The sequence below is a fragment of the Sturnira hondurensis genome, unplaced genomic scaffold, assembly GCF_014824575.4.
Source record: "Sturnira hondurensis isolate 20B ecotype Veracruz unplaced genomic scaffold, ASM1482457v3 Scaffold0013515, whole genome shotgun sequence".
Taxonomy (NCBI): domain Eukaryota; kingdom Metazoa; phylum Chordata; class Mammalia; order Chiroptera; family Phyllostomidae; genus Sturnira; species Sturnira hondurensis.
The window spans coordinates 4,239,474-4,259,829 of NW_028086146.1; the positions used below are offsets into that span (position 1 = coordinate 4,239,474).

General features: G+C 42.4%; 1 protein-coding gene across 4 annotated transcripts in view; it reads left to right on the top strand.

Annotated features, from left to right (window-relative positions):
* DOCK8 (dedicator of cytokinesis 8) overlaps window positions 1–20,356 on the top strand; it is a 221,000-nt gene that overhangs the window by 169,918 nt on the left and 30,726 nt on the right. For 3 of the 4 annotated variants that reach the window (XM_037061715.1, XM_037061716.1, XM_037061717.1), the window contains 9 exons: window positions 3,179–3,347; window positions 8,811–8,951; window positions 10,830–11,012; window positions 11,371–11,500; window positions 12,427–12,514; window positions 16,356–16,452; window positions 17,844–17,978; window positions 18,854–19,006; window positions 20,042–20,200. In XM_037061715.1, coding sequence (XP_036917610.1) covers window positions 3,179–3,347; window positions 8,811–8,951; window positions 10,830–11,012; window positions 11,371–11,500; window positions 12,427–12,514; window positions 16,356–16,452; window positions 17,844–17,978; window positions 18,854–19,006; window positions 20,042–20,200 — 1,255 coding nt within the window. Of the gene's footprint in view, window positions 1–3,178; window positions 3,349–8,810; window positions 8,952–10,829; window positions 11,013–11,370; window positions 11,501–12,426; window positions 12,515–16,355; window positions 16,453–17,843; window positions 17,979–18,853; window positions 19,007–20,041; window positions 20,201–20,356 lie in introns of all 4 variants that reach the window. The other variant, XM_037061714.1, reaches the window with a different exon arrangement.

Consider the following 20,356-nt stretch of genomic DNA (forward strand, 5'->3'; position numbering starts at 1 on the left):
AACCACTTTTCATTGAGAAGAACTTACCAGCTCTACTGTGTAGCAGGCTTCCCAGAGCTGCTTGAGCAGTGAGCTCCTCAGGAACGAAGCCATTTTCAACACGTGCCCCTGGGGGGTCAGCATGCACACAGAGGTAGCAGAAAGATGCCACCAGGCTCCATGCTGACAAAGAAAGGGGCTGCTAACAAGAAAGCAGTTGCCCTTTGTCCAGATTTGCAAGAGACTCTCCCAAGCTAAGAGATGGCTCAGGGCCAGGGCTTATAAATCCTTTGATTTCTTCTAAACCTGATCACCAAGGGGCCCATGGCAGTCTCCAGCCTTGAAGTCAATGGACAGGGAGGATGGTCGACCACCAGCTTCTTTCCTTCTCCAGAACCATATGCTCCACAAGCCCATATGATCAGAAAATCACCATCTCCCCAATTTGGTGGAGGCAATGCTTTCCAAAATATTATATATTCTATGAAACAATTGCTGAATGCCTTACACGGGCAGACACACTTGAATGTTGGAGCGTATCAGAATCTGTGCACAAAACAGACAAAATTCCCTGCCCCCACAGAGCTCACCATTCAGGGACTCAGATCCCAAGGTCATTAGGATCGGAATGTAATCTGGTATTTAGATTAGACTCATAGGAGTGAAGGAACTTGCCCAAAGTTACATAGCAGAACCAAATCCTGAGACACAGTCTTCCAAGCCCCTCCCCAGTGCTCACTCTCCCTACCACACCATCTCCTGGCCTGGGAAACCTATTTCTATGACTCGGCCCTCTATCTTCCTCTGCTGAAGAAGTTTCTGGGGGAAGTATGCTGATTAATGGCAGTGTGGCTGTATGTTACAGATTTTTGTTTAGCTGAAAGTTCTCAAGTTCTCTTAAAGTGCTTATAATTTAGTGAAGGAAACAGGACATTTCTGCATGAAACTATTACAGGAGCACATCCAAGTTAGAGTAACTGCACTAACAAATAGATTTTACATGCTTTACTCCTGCTGATACTGCCTAAGTAAATGTATGTCTCTGTCTGCTAGTGAGTGTGGGAAACCTCATGTTCTAGCTCTGAATTCTGCCTCTTCCTGAGTGTATCCTTAGTGAGCTTCATTTTCCAAGGCTTCAATTTCATCTTCTCTCAACTCTAACCAAACTCCTCTTAATTTTCTCGGTAGCATTACTAGCCTATAATTAACCTGAATTTCCACAGCAACACAAAGTACCCTGACGCATTCTGATAGGGTGCTAACACGGAGGTCTGAGCCCAAAAAAAATTGTCTTCACACATGCATACACACACACACACACACACTTTTTTAACTGTCCTTTAATAGGACTGATTTACATGATTTCTGAAAGTACTCTTATTAGTCACATTAGAAGTAGTTCTGTTTTCAATTTCCCTTCTAGTCAGATGTCTGAAGAAACAGCCCTGACATCTGTTTTGATTCCTTGCAAATTTGTTGCTGTTATTATACTAGCAAAACACACCCTACCTTTTCTCCCTGCAGTGGGTAACTAATTAAGATCCCATAACACAATAATCCCTGATTTCTGGGTTGACCAATTACTCTCCCAGTAAGTCTTTAGAAGTACTCCCACAAATTTTAGCATGTGTACTGAACTCTCAGAAAGATCTCATCCGTTAACAATACTTCCTCTTGATCAGTATCTCCTTTTGCTGCCAAGACAATCAGTAGACCCACCAACACCTGCCCATCTGTGGTGCAAGGGCCAGGGGGACAGATCTTAGTACCTGGACACCTGAAAGGAGCTGCAACTCCAGTTTCTAATGGATCTCCCTGCAGCCCTTTTTACCTGGGAGTGTCTACAGATGTCCTCACATCATTAAATCTATAGTGTTTTTGCCCTGGCTGCTGTAGCTCAGACGGGCCTGAAAACCAAAGGGTCACTGGTTCAATTCCCAGTCAGGGCACGTTCCTGGGGTGTAGGCTGGGTCCCCAGTGAAGGGTTCACAAAAGGCAACCACACATTGATGTTTCTCTCCTTCTCTCCTTCCTTTCTCTCTAAAAATACACAAAATGAAAATCTTTTAAAATTTTAAATAAATCTGTAGTGTTTTCAAGCATGTGGAAATTACCTGGCACCAAGGTGCCAGCAGATTCAGTGTCTGGTGAAGACCCCCTTCCTAGTTCAGAGATGGTCATCTTCTCTGTGTCCTGCATGGCAGAATTGGGCAAGGGAGCTCTCTGGGGTCTCCTAAAGGAAGGGTCCCTTTAGAGGTCCTAAGGGTTCTGCCCTCATGACCTAATCCTTGCCCACAGGCCCACATAGTCACTTAGGGGATTAGGTTTCAGCCTTCGAATTTTGTGGGGACACAAACGTGTCATCCATAGCACCTTCGTACACATTAGGATGGCTAATAAAAAAGACCAACAGTAACAAGTGTTGACAGATGGACTATGGATACTTCATGCATTCCTGCTAGGGATGTAAAATAGTGTAGCCACTACTGAAAGCAGTTTGAAGTCCCTCTAAAGGTTAGTCACAGAGTTACCTTATGAGCCAATAATTCTACTCTGAGGTATATACCCAATAGAAATAAAATTTGTATCTACACAAAGACTTATACAAAAATATTCATAGCAGCATTCATAATTCATAATAGTCAAAAAGTGGAGCCCTGGCTGGTGTGGCTTAGTGGATTAATTGCTGGCCTATGAACCAGAAGGTCGTAGGTTCAATTTCCCAGTCAAGGCACGTGCCTGGGTTTCAGGCCAGGTCCCCAGTTTGGGACATGTGAGAGGAAACCAGCTGATGTGTCTCCCCCATGTATGCATTGATGTTTCTCTCCTTCCCTTTTTCCCTTCCTTCCCTCTCTCTAAAAATAAGTAAATAAAATCTTAAAAAAGTAGAAACAGTTCAAATATCATCAATGGGTAAATAAAAAGTCATATACTCATGCAGTATTCTTTAACAATAAAATGTAATGAAGTGCTTAATGATACAACATGATGAACTTGGAAACTTCATGCTAACAGAAGACCCAGGACTAGAACACAGGCAGTCTGTCTCTGAGCTGTACATACTGCCATCCAATTTTCCTTGATTTTTACATTGTCACCCTGTTGTTTAGGAGCATTCTGGTCATGTCTTGTTGTTTAAGGCCATTTTGGTCACTCTCCTTCATAACCTCCATAATAGTGTTCTGTGTTGTGCCAACAGGATCAGCAAAGTGCAAAGGAAAGCTGTCAGTGCCATTCACAGCCTGCTAAGTTCTCACGACCTGGACCCGCGCTGTGTCAAATCAGAGGTGAAGGTCAAAATTGCTGCCCTTTACCTGCCTTTGGTTGGCATCATTTTGGATGCTCTGCCGCAGTTCTATGACTTTACAGGTAACCATACTTTTTGTTTCCTTCTCTGGGTTGACGAGGGGTCCTGCCAAGTGCTCCACTAGAATGAGGTTTCTGTCTTTAGCTCTAGTGCTGATATGGTTATGTGAACAGTTCTGCTCACCGGTGCTCCCCAATCCTTTTTATGGCCCCAATACTTTTTTTATTTAAGGCACATAGCCCTGTGTGTGTTTTTATTTAGAAATTATTTGTCTGTTCATCTGTTCATTCATTCACTCATTCATTCATTGGTCTGCTGGTATATAATGAACTTTATAAACTAGACACCACAAAGGATGAGATGATAACAAAATCACAGTCCCTTTGGAAATTACTACTCCAATGCCTTAAAATACAGGTACTCCTTATTTTTTCTTTTATGAATGCTTAAGCAAAGAAGCAGCCTCAAATGAACCTAAACAATTGTTCCATGCAAAAAGAAAAAATCATGGTGTCTTTCAGTATTAGGAAATTCTGCTGTAGCAGAGGAATTTTGCCCTTGGCGCTAAGAAGCTGATGCTAAGGTTTGCAAGTAGGTATCTCACAAAGAAAGAGAGGAAAGGATGAATTATGTCAAAGGGTGTATACTACAGTGTGGATTAGGGAATGTAAAGGAGCAAAACTGCCCTATACCTGAGAATAACAATCTCATTGCCTACACACACACGGAGGATTCTGACCACTTCAGAATGGTTCTTTGCTTTTCCCCTAACTCAAGAAAGGTTCTTAGAAATTACCACACTGCTCCCTGGCTGAGGAAACATCCTGGGGTCTGAAGAATGCTTACACGAGCCCAGCATCCTTGCAGGCAATAATCCTTGGAATCTTGGAACCATCCACATTTTCCTGCTTCCTCTAATGCAAAGTATCATGTATGAGTAAATTATTTCTAAAATCATTGTTGGTGAAAATTATTTAGCTCATAAAATGAGCAAAAGAACAGCCAAGGAAAATGGCCACAGAAGCAAGCTTGGTTCCCAGGGTGAGCAGGCTGTGGGGTGAGATGCCTAGAGCTTCCTCTAAGCAGTGCCCAACTGGAGGGTGAGAGCAGAACAGAATCATCTTCAAATTTTTGAGATGTAGTTCAGAGCAGGGTATCTTGCAGACCGCTGCCAGAGTTTTGCATGAAAGTTTCTAAAAAGTTTCATTTAAAGACCCATCACTGGTTTGTTCACAAAACATACATTGTTCCTTGCTGACTAAAATTTTCCAAATCAGTTACTCGAGATAAAAACTTTTTAGCACTTTGCCTTTGAATCTTTTAAATCTCACTAATTTCTTTACATATACATTGAACTCTGTGCTTGTGATGTAGTGACAGGTGGGTAAACAGTAAAACGTATCCCATTATTAATGTGATATAATAAATTTACTGTATATGTAATCTTTAGTTTGATAAACAAATAAGAATATAGTCTTTAGGACTTCCAGCCAAGATGGAGGCGTAGGTGGAAACACTGTGCTCCCTCCCACAACTAAATTTAAAGACAGCTAAGTTTTAGAAACAAAAATGCAGCCAAAACAGTGAGAATTGAACTGTACGGAAGTCCAACAACAACGAACCACTCAGCCAGACCGGTAAGAGGGATGAAGTCAGTGGCGGAGTGGGGTTGGGCTGGAAAGATGGTTATGTCTGACCAACCCAGGAGCAGAGGCAGAGGCGGTTGATGGATCCCAGGCATGCAGTGGCAATGGGCGGACCCAGTGAGGGTGCAGGGCGGCTGGCTGACTGTGGTCACACATTCGCGTGCAGATAAACCAAGTGAAGGAGCGAACAGTGAAACAGACCACTCAGGCTAGAACCCCAGCGATGGAAATTAGAGCCTGAAAGCACCAACTGGAAAGTCTTTCGGGGTTGAGGGGCCGGGAGAAGCTCCCAGGCCCACAGAGTTCATTGGAGAGACCCACAGGGTTCTGGAGGGTACACAAGCCCACACACCCAGGAACCATCACCAGATGGGCCCAATTTGCTTGTGGGAAGCTGCAGAGGGGACAGAAATCTGGGAGAGAATGGAGCAGAGCAAAGCGCAATTTTTCTTCCCCGCCCCCACATACCACATCACAACTCAGTGACTGGGTTGCTCAGCCCTGGTGAACACCTAAGGCTCCGCCCCTCATACATAACAGGTGCGAACAGACCAAACATGACTCAAGAACAGCTCAAAGCCCCAGAGCCTATAATTCTAAGTGACCAAGAAATAGCCAGCCTTTCAGATGCACAGTTCAAAATACTGGTGATGCTCACAGAATTGGTTTTTAGCCACAAATTAGAGGAACATATGAAGGCTAAACTGATTGAAATGAAGGGAAATGCACAGGAAACCAATAGTGATGGGAAGAAAACTGGGACTCAAATCAAGGGAGTGGACCAGAAAGAAGAAAGAAACAACCAAACAGAAAAGAAGGAAGAAACAAGAATTCAAAAAATGAGGAGAGGCTTAGGAACCTCCAGGACATCTTTAAACATTCCGACATCTGAATTATAGGGGTACCAGAAGGGGAAGAGGAACAGCCACGAGCGAAAAACTTATTTGAACAAATAATAAAGGAGAACTTCCCCAATCTGGCAAATAGACTTCCAGGAAATCCAGGAAGCTCAGAGAGTGCCAAAGAAGTTGGACCCAAGAAGGAACATACCAAGGCACATCATCATTACATTAGCCAAGATTAAAATGCAGGAGAGAATCCTAGAAGCAGCAAGAGATAAGGGGACAGTCACCTATAAAGGAGTACCCATCAGACTGTCAGCAGATTTCTCAAAAGAGACCTTACAGGCAAGAAGGGGCTGGACAGAAGTATTCCAACTCATTAAATCCAAAGACCTACAGCCAAGATTGCTCTACGCAGCAAAGCTTTCATTTAGAATGGAAGGGCAGATAAAGTGCTTCTCAGATAAGGTCAAGTTCAAGGAGTTCATCATCACCAAGCCCTTATTATATGAAATGTTAAAGAGACTTATCTAAGAAAAAGAAGATAAAAAATACTCACAGTGAAAGGACAACAAACTCACAGTTATTAACAACCACACCTAAAACAAAAGCAAACTAAGAGGACAGCTAGATCGGGAGTGGAAACATAGAGATGGAGATCACATGGAGGGTTAGCAACAGGGGAGTGGGAGGAGGAGAAGGGGGAAGAAGGTACAGAGACTAAGTAACATAGACGGTAGGTAGAAAATAGACAGGGGGGAGGGCAGGAATACTACGGGAAATACAGAATCTAAAGAACTCATGACACATGGACATGAACGAAAGGGGGGGAATGGTGGGGGAGGGGTGTGCAGGGTAGAGGGGAGTGAAGGGGGGAATGGGACAACTGTAATGGCATAATCAATAAAATATATTTTTTTAAAAAAGAATATAGTCTTTAAAAAAGATACAGCCCTGGCCAGGTGACTTAGTTGGTTGGAGCATTGTCTCACACCAAAAGGTTGTAAGTTTGATTCCCGGTCAGAGCACATACCTAGGTTTTGGGTTCAATCCCTGGTCAGGGCATGTGAGGGAGGCAGCTCATCAATGTTTCTCTCTCCCTTTACTCTTTCTCTAAAATCAATAAACATATTCTCAGATGAGGATTAAAAAAATAAGAACAATTAAGTTAAAAGGGTACAACTTAATTCAGGCTCCAGCCCGTTTATTACTACATGGGACCTTGGAGGAGATCCTCAGCCTCTGAATGACTTCCCCTCCCCAGAAGGGAAAAATGTGACAATGGGCCTGCATCTCAGAGGGAGCGAGAGAACTTCTATAGGAGCCCTTTGTGCAGCGTGTGTGGAAACCCTTCCTTTTCTTGTGACCATAACCCTGTGCATATTTACAGGAAGTGAGAATGTATCCCCAAATATCCCCATAGTATTATCAGATCTTGTATAATTTCTCTGTCATTCATTTTACCATTTGTTTGAAACTCCAATTGCCTTAAAACATAATACTGAATTACTATTTTTAAAAATTGAGCTCTTAACAAAACTGAGTTCTGTTTGTAGAACTTTAGCAGATGAAAAGACCATTCATACTCTACTTTTTCTGAAAAATTGAAGGTCCAAATACTGCTAATGTTGACAGGTCTAATAAAATATGAGTTGTTAACAGACCCATCAGTTGCAAGTGTTTTAACACAGTTTTCTAAGCATTTTCTAAATCCTTTTTGTATGTGTGATTGGTAGTGTTCTTAAAAACCAAGCATTTGAACCTTTTTGTTTGCATACATCTATGCCTATGTATAAAATATGTTATGTCTATAATATAGATATGATAAGCTAACATTCATTTCAAAAACTTAAAATTTAATGAAGTATTGCTTAATTTATGATAAAAGCTTGTTATTCCATAAAGTACTTGTTTAATGCTATAATTACAAGCTCCTTTATATTCAGTTATTGTGTAAAACATGTGTAAATTTTTTAAATATTATTGGAAAGTGTAATGAAAGCTTTGAGATTTTCATTTTCACAATTTTAAAATTAATTTCTAGCAGTATCTTATACTGGACATTTTGTCTTTTATTATTAGCCTGCTTTTCCCTGTCTATAGTGACAGATAAGTAATGCTGAACATCAGGGTGAAATTTACTGTGCTGGCTTCAGGACTGACAAGGATCAGTCGCATGTTCAGTGTTGGGTAGGGGACATAGGAAAGCAGAATTCTTGGCTTGACATTACCAAAGATTTTTTTTAAGACTTAAATTTTGGGGTTGGTTTTGAGAATCACTGTTTTTACTTTTTATTGCATTTTTTCCCCACGAGACAACTATTTAAAGCAGCTTTCAGCTTACAGCAAAATTGAGGGGAAGGTGCGGAGATTCCCCGCACACATACCTCCTGCCACGACACATGCATCGCCTCCCCCGCTAGCAGCTTTAAATCCACCAGAATGGGAGGTTTCTTACGAGTGATAAACTACCGACGCGCCACTGTCACCTAAAATGCGTAGTTTACATTAGGGTTCACTCTTGGTGTTGGACCTTCTGAGGGTGTGGATAAATATATAATCCATCTCCATCTCCGTAGTATCATAAGGAGCTTCTCTGCCCGAATCCTCCTCTGTGCTCTGCACAGTCATCCCTCCCTTTCCCCTGGCCCTTGGCAACCATGGAACTCTTATTGTTTCCATAGCTTTGCCTTTTCCAGAATGCCACGTAAGTAGAATTGTATAGTACTGTAGCCTTTCAGATTGGCTTCATTTACTTAGCAGTATGCATATAAGGTTCTTCCATATCTTTTCATGGCTTGCTAGCTCATTTCTTTTTCGTATTGAATAACATTTCATTGTCTAGACGTACCAGGATTTTTTCATCCATTCACCTGCTGCAGAGCATCTTGGTTGATTTAAAGTTTTAGCAATTATTAATGAAGCCACTATAAACACTTGAATGCAGGTGTTTATTTGAGCATAAGTTTTCAACTCCTTTGGGTAAATGCCAAGGAGCACGACTGCATTGATGAGACCAATGATGTTTGAATTGCCGCTGCAGATACCCGTGGTGGGAAAAACCGCACCAGTTATTCAGAAGAAGAACAAGACGGGATCGGAGCAATTAACCATAATGTGGCACCGGCCATCGCTGGGAATCATTTGAAGACAAATGGAACAATGCTGTCTTCCTTGGTATGTTGCCCATTTCCCTAGTTTATTTTTCTTTTTATGTCTTCTCCTATTTTTTGATGAGCTTGCTTTTATAATCACCTATTAGAACCTACCATAAGGTAGGCAGTGAGATTTCTGCTGTATTGCTTGATGCTGGAAGGAGCCACCATGAGGCGGGCAGCTGTGCAGGGAAATGGTGCAGATGAGGCTACGCATGATCAGGCAGGGTGCTGGCCCCAGCAGGAGAGTCACAGTTCAAATTCAGAGTCTCAGTGGTGCCAAGTTCAAGGCTCAGAAAACCAGGAAAGAGGTGAACCTGGGAAACCAGATTATCGCAGAGGATCAAACCAAGGCTCCCTCGGGTGGAAGGTTTGAGCTATGTTTATTCTTTGTATTTGTTATTCATAGTGTGTCTGCCTCAAAAAAAATATTAAAGGTTACTTGACAGAGTACTTCTTAAGCAAAGGTCTTCAGGTTCTCTGGGTTCCCAGAGACTCTGAGCAGAGGCATTTGGCTCTGTCCTCATGCACAGACTATGGGTTTAAAGAGGGGCTCTTCCTGGAATAACCCTTCTGATTCACTTGAGATGCTAGCTCTCTCTGTTCTGTGATGATCTCTGCCACCGCTTTGTCAAGTCGGCTCTGCGTCCTCCAGCTAGTTTGACTGAGCGTTACTGTGTGGAGACCATCTTCGGAGGACTCAACTTGGTTCTCTTCTGGGAAGGCAGCATCTAGACCTAATTTGTCCTTGCTAGATGACCTTTTTCTCTTTCCTCCAGCAGTTAGTCACTCTGCCACCCACATCCCCAGTAAACAAACCCCCATGAGGGTTGGAGGACCAGAGGGAAGAAAAAGGCCTTTGACAGTTGATAGCACTCATCCTGTAGTTTGGAAAATACTGTGTGTTATGACTTCCTCCACCTTTCTAATATCTATCGAAGGAAAGTTAGCTACTTGAGGTGCTGGGTGCCTTTTACATTGTTGTTTGATCTAAGGGCAAATGCCAAATGCCCAAAGCTCATCTATTAGAAGATATTCCCTGTGAAGTTATAGCTAATCATTTCATATCTTCTTATCCCCATACTCAGAAAAACTAAAGTAGCATCATAAGCCCTATCATTACCATCAATACCAACATTTCCCTCTCGTACTCACAAATACCCCATTGCAAGTTCACCACTGTTTTCCACTGGATGCTAGCTACGTCACTTGAACCGAGGCTGCAGCTACATACTGTTCTTGGTGCTGATTTGATAAGTAGCAGAAAGGATGCCCAGAACTCTAACATGAACTCTCACGGCCAGTGTATTAAAGGAAATAGCCTGAAGCCCCACACCCACACACCCAGAAAGACAAATTGTGGTTAAAGTCACATTGCAGAGGACTCCACTACATTATGGATTTGGTTAATTTGTTGAGCATATTATACTTTAGACTCTGTGACAAAGAAATTAAATTTTGAACAATAGGGTGTTTCTGGAACCTAGCCAGGCCAGTTCTCTGCTATAAGACTCTGCTTTAATCTGTCCGGTGTCCAGATTGAAGGAGAAATACTTAGAGATCTTAGCAGCATGGGAGCCCCTTTTTATCATTGAGATTACAGGAGGGGGGTCAAGTTCCAGGGCAGACCACCAGACCACAGAGCTCCTGAGGCAAAGAGTGCCCAAGGATACGTGGCTAAAAGCCTGGCTCAAACACTGTCCCAGGTGAGCCCTCTGGCCCGGCAGCCCACAAAGAACACAGCTTCCTCAGCAGGGAAACACCGAGTCCCTGGAGAAGACCCCAGCCGAGTTAGAAATACAGTGAGAGTGTTCTAAGAGATTAACACCCCTTAAAACTTTCAGTGTTTCTGCTGCTCAGCTCCTTCCCGACATTTTTCTCCCCATCTGCCTACTTCCAGCCCTACAAGCATTACAACATGCTAAATGCCGACACAACCCGGAACCTCATGATTTGCTTCCTCTGGATCATGAAAAACACAGACCAGAGCCTCATTAGGAAGTGGATTGCTGACCTGCCATCAATGCAACTGAACAGGATTCTAGATCTCCTTTTCATCTGTGTCTCGTGTTTTGAGTACAAGGTAGGTGCGCGATGGCTCAGTTTTAGACTCAGGCTCATCTTCCACATCCCATCCTGTCTTGTGTTTGTCCCCCTCTTTCTGAGCAGTGGAGGCATCAGTAATTTTTCTTATTTCTTTATTAAAATCCATAACCTATTTGCAAATCTATAACCTCTGTAGAGTCCACAGGGAAAGGATCTCTGTCTTCTGCAGAGACAACCCCACCCCTGTGAACAGGACTTTAGCTGTGGGATCCCCCAGAACAGTGTCTCTGTCTAGCACACATCCAAAGTGGCTGGAGCCACCTCGGAGTACAGAGATCTCACCATGGACGTAGATCTTACCAAACTCAATGTCCTTCCCCCTCTGTCCTGTCCAGGGAAAGGCAAGTTCTGACAAAGTCAGCACCCAAGTCCTGCAGAAGTCGAGAGATGTCAAGGCCAGACTAGAAGAGGCTTTGCTCCGTGGTGAAGGGGCCAGAGGGGAGATGATGCGGCGCCGGGGTCCAGGTGCGTTGGATCCACCCTTCTCTGTTTTCTGTCAGAGTTCTGCACCTTCTGTGGGAAAGAATGTCCTCCCGACATGAGGAGACACCATCATTGACTTAAGGCATTATGGGAATAGAGACTGGCAGGTTCTGGGATTCTATGCATGGCATGTGTAATGTTAGTCCTGTGTCTATAAGGAAAAGCTATGTTCCTGAGGTCACAGGAACCCCAGAAATGTCCGCAGTGGGGGTGGTCAAAGATCACATCCAAGAAGGGGAGTCACTGTGAGAGAAATGGTGTCTCTCTCAAGGCTGAAGGCTCTCCCCAGGATATTTGACTTATCTCTGTGGAGCATGGTCAATATACAGTTCCAGTTCCAAGATCATCCCCCCAAATCATTCAGGGCACTCTCAGAATGGAACAAATCTCCCCAGTGCTCTCAGAGTGTTCTGGTCCTCCAGAGACCCCAGTGTACCAGGAATGGTCCCGAAGAGGCTGAGCTCACTGCTGTAGAATAGAAGTGGTCAGGCATCCTCAGTCTTATTGATAGCTCGCCCCATGCAAGGGACACAAAGATCAGGAACTTGAAGGGAGCTCAGCTTTTTCAGGGGTGGTTGGGCCCTTCATTTGACAGCCACCCTGTCCTTTTCAGTAACTCCGCGAGAACCTCTCACGTGGAGTTTCACTGGACCCCTGTGTTCATGAGAAACATGCTCACCAATACCCCCAAAAGACCGGGTTTCTCCTAAAGCTCTAGCTTGTAAATCAAAGAACAAGCCTACGTGGAGATGGACAGGGGCTTTGTCTCCTACCAGCATCCGGCATGCATTTTGATTAGCCAGAGAAGCAATGCTGAGTCCTCTTAGTTGACATTTTTACAGAACTTGTGGTTATTTTGGAGGGTTTCATGCTAATCAAATTCTTATCATGCATTTCTGAACTCGCAGGGAATGACCGATTTTCCTGCCTAAATGAGAATTTGAGATGGAAGAAGGAGCAGACACATTGGCGGCAAGCTAATGAGAAGCTGGATAAGTGAGTCACTCAGCAACTTTGTGCTACTTTTACCTAAAGTTCCAAACTATTTTTCCCAGGCTACTTGTATTACTACTTCCTTCCAAGGGTAAGAAAATAAATCATATTCTATGTAAATTCAGTTCATCTAGGAGCTTGGTATAATCAAAAATATGAGTTATGATTTCCAGCTCTTAAACATTTCTCACACTGATAGACATTGAAAGAAAACAAATATTTAGCAATGTCAGATAGCTTCACAAAAGCTGCTGCTGGGGGCTGCACAGGGTGCCCAGGGTCCCATAGTGCCAATGCGCATTTCCTCTCCAGACCTGCTTCTTCAGGGATGTTTCTATCAGCATCACATCAAGTTATTTTTAAAAATTGGAAACATTCTAAATGCTCAAGAATAGGGAAATATTAGGCTGGCATTAAAATGTTTTGAAGTCATCTTAATGACATGGGAAATGCTTATGATATAGTTAAGTAAACAAAAGCAGGATAGACCCTTGATTTGAGAGTAGAATCTTAAATCTCTAACTATATATAGTAAATAAAATTTTAAAGTACTAGAAGGAAATTTACCAAAATACTAGCAGTGGTTTTCTTTTTGAAGTAATGGATGTTTTTTCCCTTTATGCTTTGCTGTATTTCCTACTATGGATCTATTACTATGTATATTATCAGAAAAATTATAAAGAAAGAAAAATCTTGCCTGGTTTGAACTATGTGAGATGTGTGTATACCCATCATCTGGGTCTATGAGGGCATAGAACTAAATATGCTGAATGTATAGTACATGTCTGCTATTTCCCTTAGCAGTAGGTGGCCTAATGGGTCCCAGGGTTCACTGAGCAAAGCATTGCACAGCTAAAGGCACCCCCACCACACACTTGACATTGCACAGCTAGAGGCACCCCCACTATACACTTGACATTGCACAGCTAAAGGCACCCCCACCACACACTTGACATTGCACAGCTAGAGGCACCCCCACTATACACTTGACATTGCACAGCTAGAGGCACCCCCACCACACACTTGACATTGTACAGCCAGAGGCACCCCCACCATGCACTTGACACACCCCCATCATGTATAAAGCACCCATCACAAGGGAGAGGAGGGTGGGGCAGACTTGAGTAACAATGTTATTTTATAATTAAATATAAGTCACTGTCTTTGTTGTTGCCACAGAATACATCATTCTGATCCACTTATAAGACTCTTGGGGATCTAATTCATTTTAAAATATTAAAGAGATAAACATATTTTTATTATTTGGAAAGCCCAGTTACCGGTCTTATCATTGACATCCATTTGGTTCGGGTATTTTATTCTTGCTCTATGTCTCCTGAACTGATTTATAAGGTACTGGTTCTCAGAGTCCATAAGTTCTAGATGAGCCAATGAACAACAGAAAGCTCTGACCGATGTAACTCAGTTGGTTGGGCATTGTCCCGCAAACTGAAAAGTCACAGGTTAGCTTCCTGGTCAGGACACATTCCTGCCTGGGTTTGGGTTCGATCCCCAGTCGGGTTGAGAGGCAACCAATTGATGTTTCTCACATCAGTGTCTCTCTTCCCCTTTTTCTCTCTCACTTCCCCAACACTCTAAAAATAAATAAATAAATAAATAAATAAATAAATAAATAAAGTCTTTAAAAAGGTTTTTTAAGCATGCATGCAGTAGGTGATAGAGAACTGCGTGGATGGTTAGGACATCTACTCCGTGAGATTAAAAGGAGACCTTGATAAGGCATGTTTGGCTTGGACGCTGCAAACTGGCATTTGGGGAGACCTTTCCCTTTTGCTCACCGAAACACCACCGTGCTGAGCCTTCCCATCCAGGGTCTCCTGGTTCTCTCTCCATCGGTTCTCATACCAGAACTCCTTGGTGGGCCACACTCACTGTCGGACCTAATGACCCACCTCTGCAGATTTTCAGGGCTGGGGCCTTTTTTTAATTGCTTTTTTCCCTCTCGTCTTCCTTTTTTAAAAAGAAACCATAGCAAAATTAAGCTCTTGATTTAGAAAACTTTTTTGGAAAACTCTTTGTAATTACAATAGTGGTGTCTTGCACCCCTTTCTTTCAGACCACGTGTCAGTCATTCTGGCTCTGTTCCTTTTCGAGCTGTAGTTTCCGACTTGGGCTGTGTGTTAGAACCACCCAGGAGCTTTTAAAGCTGCCAGTGCCCAGATGTACCCGTGGCCGTTTAGTTCAGAATCTCCAGTGGTGGGACCCGGCAATCAGCATTTGGTAAAACCCCCAGGTGATTCTATTATGCAGTCAAATTTGAGAGTCACTGTTTTACAGGAAGAGTTAATGGGCTTTTTAAAGGCCAGATTAGCAGTGGTGATGGTTGCACAACACTATGAGTGTGATAAATACCACCAGACTATACACTTAATGACGGCTCACATGGTAAATTGTATGTTATGTGTATTTTAGCATAATGAAAAATTTGGAAAAAAACCAAATTAGGATACCCTAGACTCACACCATCCGGTCTAGCAGCCACCACGGTAGTGGTATAAGGGAAAACTACACACCGGGTTTTGGAGACTGAGTACAGATAAAAGATTGTAAACTATCTCATCAGTAATTTTTGTAGTGATTACACATTGACAATATTTTTAATATATTAAGATAAATAAAATACATTACAATTAATTTCACCTATTTCTTTTTGCTTTTTTTAGTGTGGCTTTTGCAAAATAGAAAATGACATGGGTGGTTCCCAATAGGTTCCTGTTGAGCAGTATTGCTCTGAATCTAAACCTATCAGTGAAAATTAATAAAAAGTATTTTAGCTTTTATATTTTACACAAATGTTATCAATTGGAGAATGAGGAAAACATGTAAAGCAGCTGGGGACCCAAGGTCCTATATAAGCAGGAAAACATTTAAAACTAAGGGAAATACTTATCCTGAGGTATCGACAGCATGAACGTCGATGCTGCCCCCACTGTTAGGTGAAGGGGTCTCGAGAGCAGCTGGCGATCGGGTCCAAGACTTTGGAGCTCACCTCATGACACCCCAAGCCCTGTGCTATCAATTTGGCCACTAGGACATCTTGGGGAAGTCAATTCTTTCCATTCCCCTTTCCTGGTAACTGAATTTAGATGATATCCCTTTCCAACCTCACTTGGATTTTGTAAGACTGGATGAAGTTGTGCATAGAATGCTGAGTCCCTAAAATGCAACCTGGTGGATAAGGAGCACCAGTCAATTTTCCACTCCCTAGTGGGTAATAACCAGTCATGAACATCCAGTAGACGCTAGATGGCCCGCTACACAGGAATGCGATCTCACTTCCTATTGGAAAAGGACAGAAGGCCCGTACTTGACTGTGCGACCCCAGGGCAGCCTCTGGAAAGTCAAGAGACTGACCCTTTCCTGACCCAGTTCTGAAGCATCACTCTTCCCTAATCCAGCAGCATTGTTGTTTGCCAAATTCATATCACTGTCAGTCTCACTGCAGTTGGTTGCAGAGGCTCAGGTGTGGAGATGGTTCTTAAGTGTGAACTGTAGGAATAGCCCTGTGGTTTTATGCAGCAGCCTGATTGGCTTGCATAATTGCTAGTAGCAACCAATAATTGCTTTTCTATCCATCTTGTTATTTCTGTAAATCTCCTCATTATTTATAATAGTGGGAATGAGATTGGATTCAAGACTCTACCCAGACACTTATCCCCAAAGCACCCTGTGCTCCTTAGTTACCCATAGCCAGCTTGCTTTGTATTCACCCCAAAACTGACTATTTAGAAGATTTCTCTATGCCTTATTGCATAGATTGCTATCATTGGGACATGGCCAGGTTTGATATGTGCTTTAATTGGATCTCTTTTTTGTTTCTTAGAACAAAGGCAGAGTTAGATCAAGAAGCCTTGATCAGTGGCAATCTAGCTACAGAAGCAAATTTAATCATCCTGGACATGCAGGAAAACATTATCCAGGTGAGGACAGCAAACACCCGAGCTCTTCAGCATGAGCATGTTTACTGCAACTTCACAAAGAATGCTTTAGAGGAACTTGTGAAAGAAATAAACATGATCTCTAAGTGCCTTTTTAAAAAGAAGTGAAGTTAGGCAGTTTACAAGTGTCCAAATTACAAATTCCAGAGATAATGAAAAGTCTTCAGGCTTTTTTTGGACTCGCTGTTCATTTGGAATGAATTACGTGCTTTATAAACTAGACCCTTGTAGTTAAATCTGCCTGAGTGTATCAAGTTTATAATGTGATGGTGGGCTTATCAGAATAAGGATGGTCGCTAGGGTTGTTTATTGTTTGTCTGTCTGTTTTTTGGGGGGTGGGTCAACTCCAGTTGAGTAACGGTTGATGTCTGGTATAGGAGCTACGATTATGACTAGATTAGGTGTAGAAAAGAGGGTGTCTGTTTTGGGCACAAATTAGTGAAGGAAAGTCATTTGTGCCCTGAATTTGCCATCCCTGCTGTAGAAAAGCGTAGCATCACTGTGAACAGTAGTCACTGTGAACAATTCAAGTCATCATGTTAATTTCCTCTTCTAAGTGAATGTTTGCCAAAATTACCAAGATGTCTAGGTTATATTCAGTTTTTAGTTAACCTGAAAAACGAGTCCTTTACATGTTTCCAGTGAGAAGTCATCAGAGTAGAGCCAGTGTTTGTTTTGGGGGGCTAGAAGGAGAAAAATTGTTGAAACTCAGTGGCATTTTAGGCATCCAACTTTCAAGTTGCCTAAAATCAGGGTAATACTGGTACAAAATAAATATAAAAGTATGTGGTATCTTTGATAACTTAAACTCTTGGCATCACATTGATTATATCTGTATATAATATAACTTTGAGCGCTATGTACATAATGCCAGTCCTCAACATATATTTGCAATTTTTGAAGGAAGCTGAAACTTGTCCTTATCTTTGGTGGTTATAATCTTACTGTGGCAAATAAACAAACTTGTATTTAGAAATGTTACTGCCACAAAGCAGCCCCTGTTGTACTGGGAAGGCCAGAATTGTGTTTTGAAGCTCAAAGGAAAGCTGAGACTTGTGTACAAAAAAAAGAACATTCCAAAAATTTTTCCCCAGGTTCAGGGAGGTGTGCCTTATAACTTAGTTTAACAGCCCAGAATTAGGTGTAAACCCCAAAACAATTGGGAGTTTGAGAATAAAATCATTTGGAGATAGGTCTTCAGCTCTCATGGTAATGGATATACGTGGTGCTTTATAAAACCTTACGATCTCAGATCGAGAGAAATGGACTTCAGCATCCCTTTGCTAATTGTCAGAAGTGTCTGCTTGTGTCTTCACCCCTCAGTCCACTGGCACAGCACAGGGTTTAGTGATGCTCTCCTTCCATTTCCCCAGGCAACCTCGGCTTTGGACTGTAAGGACAGCCTGCTGGGAGGTGTCCTCAGGGTCCTGGTGAATTCTCTGAGCTGTGATCAGAGCACCACCTACCTGACTCACTGCTTTGCAACACTCCGGGCTCTCATTGCCAAGGTAAACAAGGATTGCTTGTTTTCTGACTCTTAATTAAGAGTTAAGATTCTCATCTAGCTTCACGTATTTCCCTTCAGGTGTACCCAAACCCACAGAGTACTCTATTGACGCCACAGTAAAGGTCGGAAGTCTCCCTAGAAAGAAAGTAGAGGCACCCTGGAAAGGAAAAACTGGGGCTCTCACACTTGCAATGTGGGCTGAACTATAGAAGTTTGGAATGGCCACTCACTGGAGATATCAGAGCAAAAGTCCATTGAGTGACTTTGCCTTGTACTCTTGTCTCTAAATACCTCATCTGAGTGAGATTGAGGTCCTATGCATGACTCTCATTAGTAAGTCTTATAAAAATGTCATGTCATAAAATATCAGAAAGTTTAGAAATAAATCTTTCTTTTTCATAGCCCGAATATAGATATTCCTTAAGTTAAATGGTTTAAGGCAGTTCACATTCTCCCCCTTTATTGCAAATCTCAGTTGATGTCTTCTGCATGAGATCTTTCCATTAGAAAGTAAAATTCTGTTTTCCCCAAGCAGGATCATTTTCTCTTTCTCAGTCACCAATAATTTTTAGGGAATCCAGTAAGTCAGGGTAATTCCTTCAGAGCTGTGACTTTGCCGGTGAATGCAACCTGACTAACAAAGCAATTAATTACACAGCCCTGTTCTTCGTTGTGCAGTTCATAACTAAGTCTTAAGTCAACTCCATCACTTCAATTCATCTTCTGACTCAAGTAGCTCATTATCTTTATGGAGCCATGCATTAACTCTTCTGGGCTGTTTGCGTGTCCAAGCAGACATTCGCATATGTCAACAAGCGTCCAGAAAGCATATGAAAGTGCCAAGTGATGCCTAATAGCCCCTTATGTCTCTCCTAGTTCGGCGACTTGCTGTTCGAGGAGGAGGTGGAGCAGTGTGCGGACCTGTGTCAGCGTGTGCTGCACCATTGCAGCAGCAGCATGGACGTCACCCGGAGCCAAGCCTGCGCCACCCTCTACCTCCTCATGAGGTTCAGTTTTGGCGCCACCAGTGTAAGAGCTCAGACCAGCCGGGTGATCCAGATTCAACAGAGAAAGTCGATGCAGAACATTGGTTGAGGGAAAGTTGGCAGGGTTGCAATTTACTTCTTCCTGTGTGAAGAAACAATCAAGTATGCAGATGGGGAGCAGCCTTGGTTTGAATTTGCATCCAAAAGTAAACATTAAAACTGATGAATGCAGTGGTTTCCACATGGGTGTTTCAATAAAAATAACACATGAATACATGTAGATTAAAAGTTGGCATCTGTGGGGAAAAATACAACAAGCAGGTTAAGAAGGCCAAAGAGTTTGTCCTATTTATAAACTTTGATTAACTGGTTCCATAATGACCTGTGGAAGAAGATTGTATCATGACACCCGAGTTTTCATTGAAGTTTAGGCAGCTTTGGAGTTGTTTTATTGCAAAAGACTCAACTTTTGCTTTAGCTTGTCTAGAGATTGCCATGTTTATTTGGAATTTACACTTGTAGTCATGTTAATGAGCATGCCTAAGTGATATTAAAAGATGGATTGGCCCATGGGAGAAAGGCGGTGTTCTCAGAATGTATTAGGTATAACTATCTAAAAGAGGACTTTAGAATAGTCATATGTCTACATGGGCCTGGGAGGAAAGGAGACACAGAAAGTCACTGCCTTCCCAGGGTCCAGAATCTCAGAAATCCTGGCCATGGAGAGAGATCCTGTTCCTCTTTGCAGTTTAATTAAAATTCCAAGCAGAAAACTCTTGGCGCAAGAGGAGACATCCTGTGACCCAATTTTCTAAGAAACTTCTAGCCTGGCAGCATGGAGGCTGCCCAGGCCCCAGTGAAAATTTAAAGGGAGCTGACAGATTTATGTTAGAGCAATATTCTTTTAAACCATTTAAACAGTATGAATCCCATACAAAGTATGCCTTACATGGAAAGAAAAGGAGATGATTGAAACTGTAAAGCATTGGAGACTTATTCGTGTCTGGCTCTACTGTCTTCAGTTGTCTACTAGCTGAGTGCCTCTTATTTGTTCCATCTTTTCTTTTTCCTGATGCAGAACTTTGCGAGAGTAAAGATGCAAGTAACCATGTCTCTGGCATCTCTGGTGGGCAAAGCATCAGACTTTAATGAAGAGCACCTGAGAAAATCCTTGAGGACAATTTTGGCTTATGCAGAAGAGGATGAGGCCATGCAGACGACACTTTTCCCCACCCAGGTAGACTGAGGAGCACACCTGGTCTGATGATTGGGTGGGGATCAACCACTAATAAACATATATGTGTATATTACATATATATATATGAGTTTATGCGTGTGTATGTATGTGTGTACATATGCATAGATATACACACCACAATATTGTTATATATTA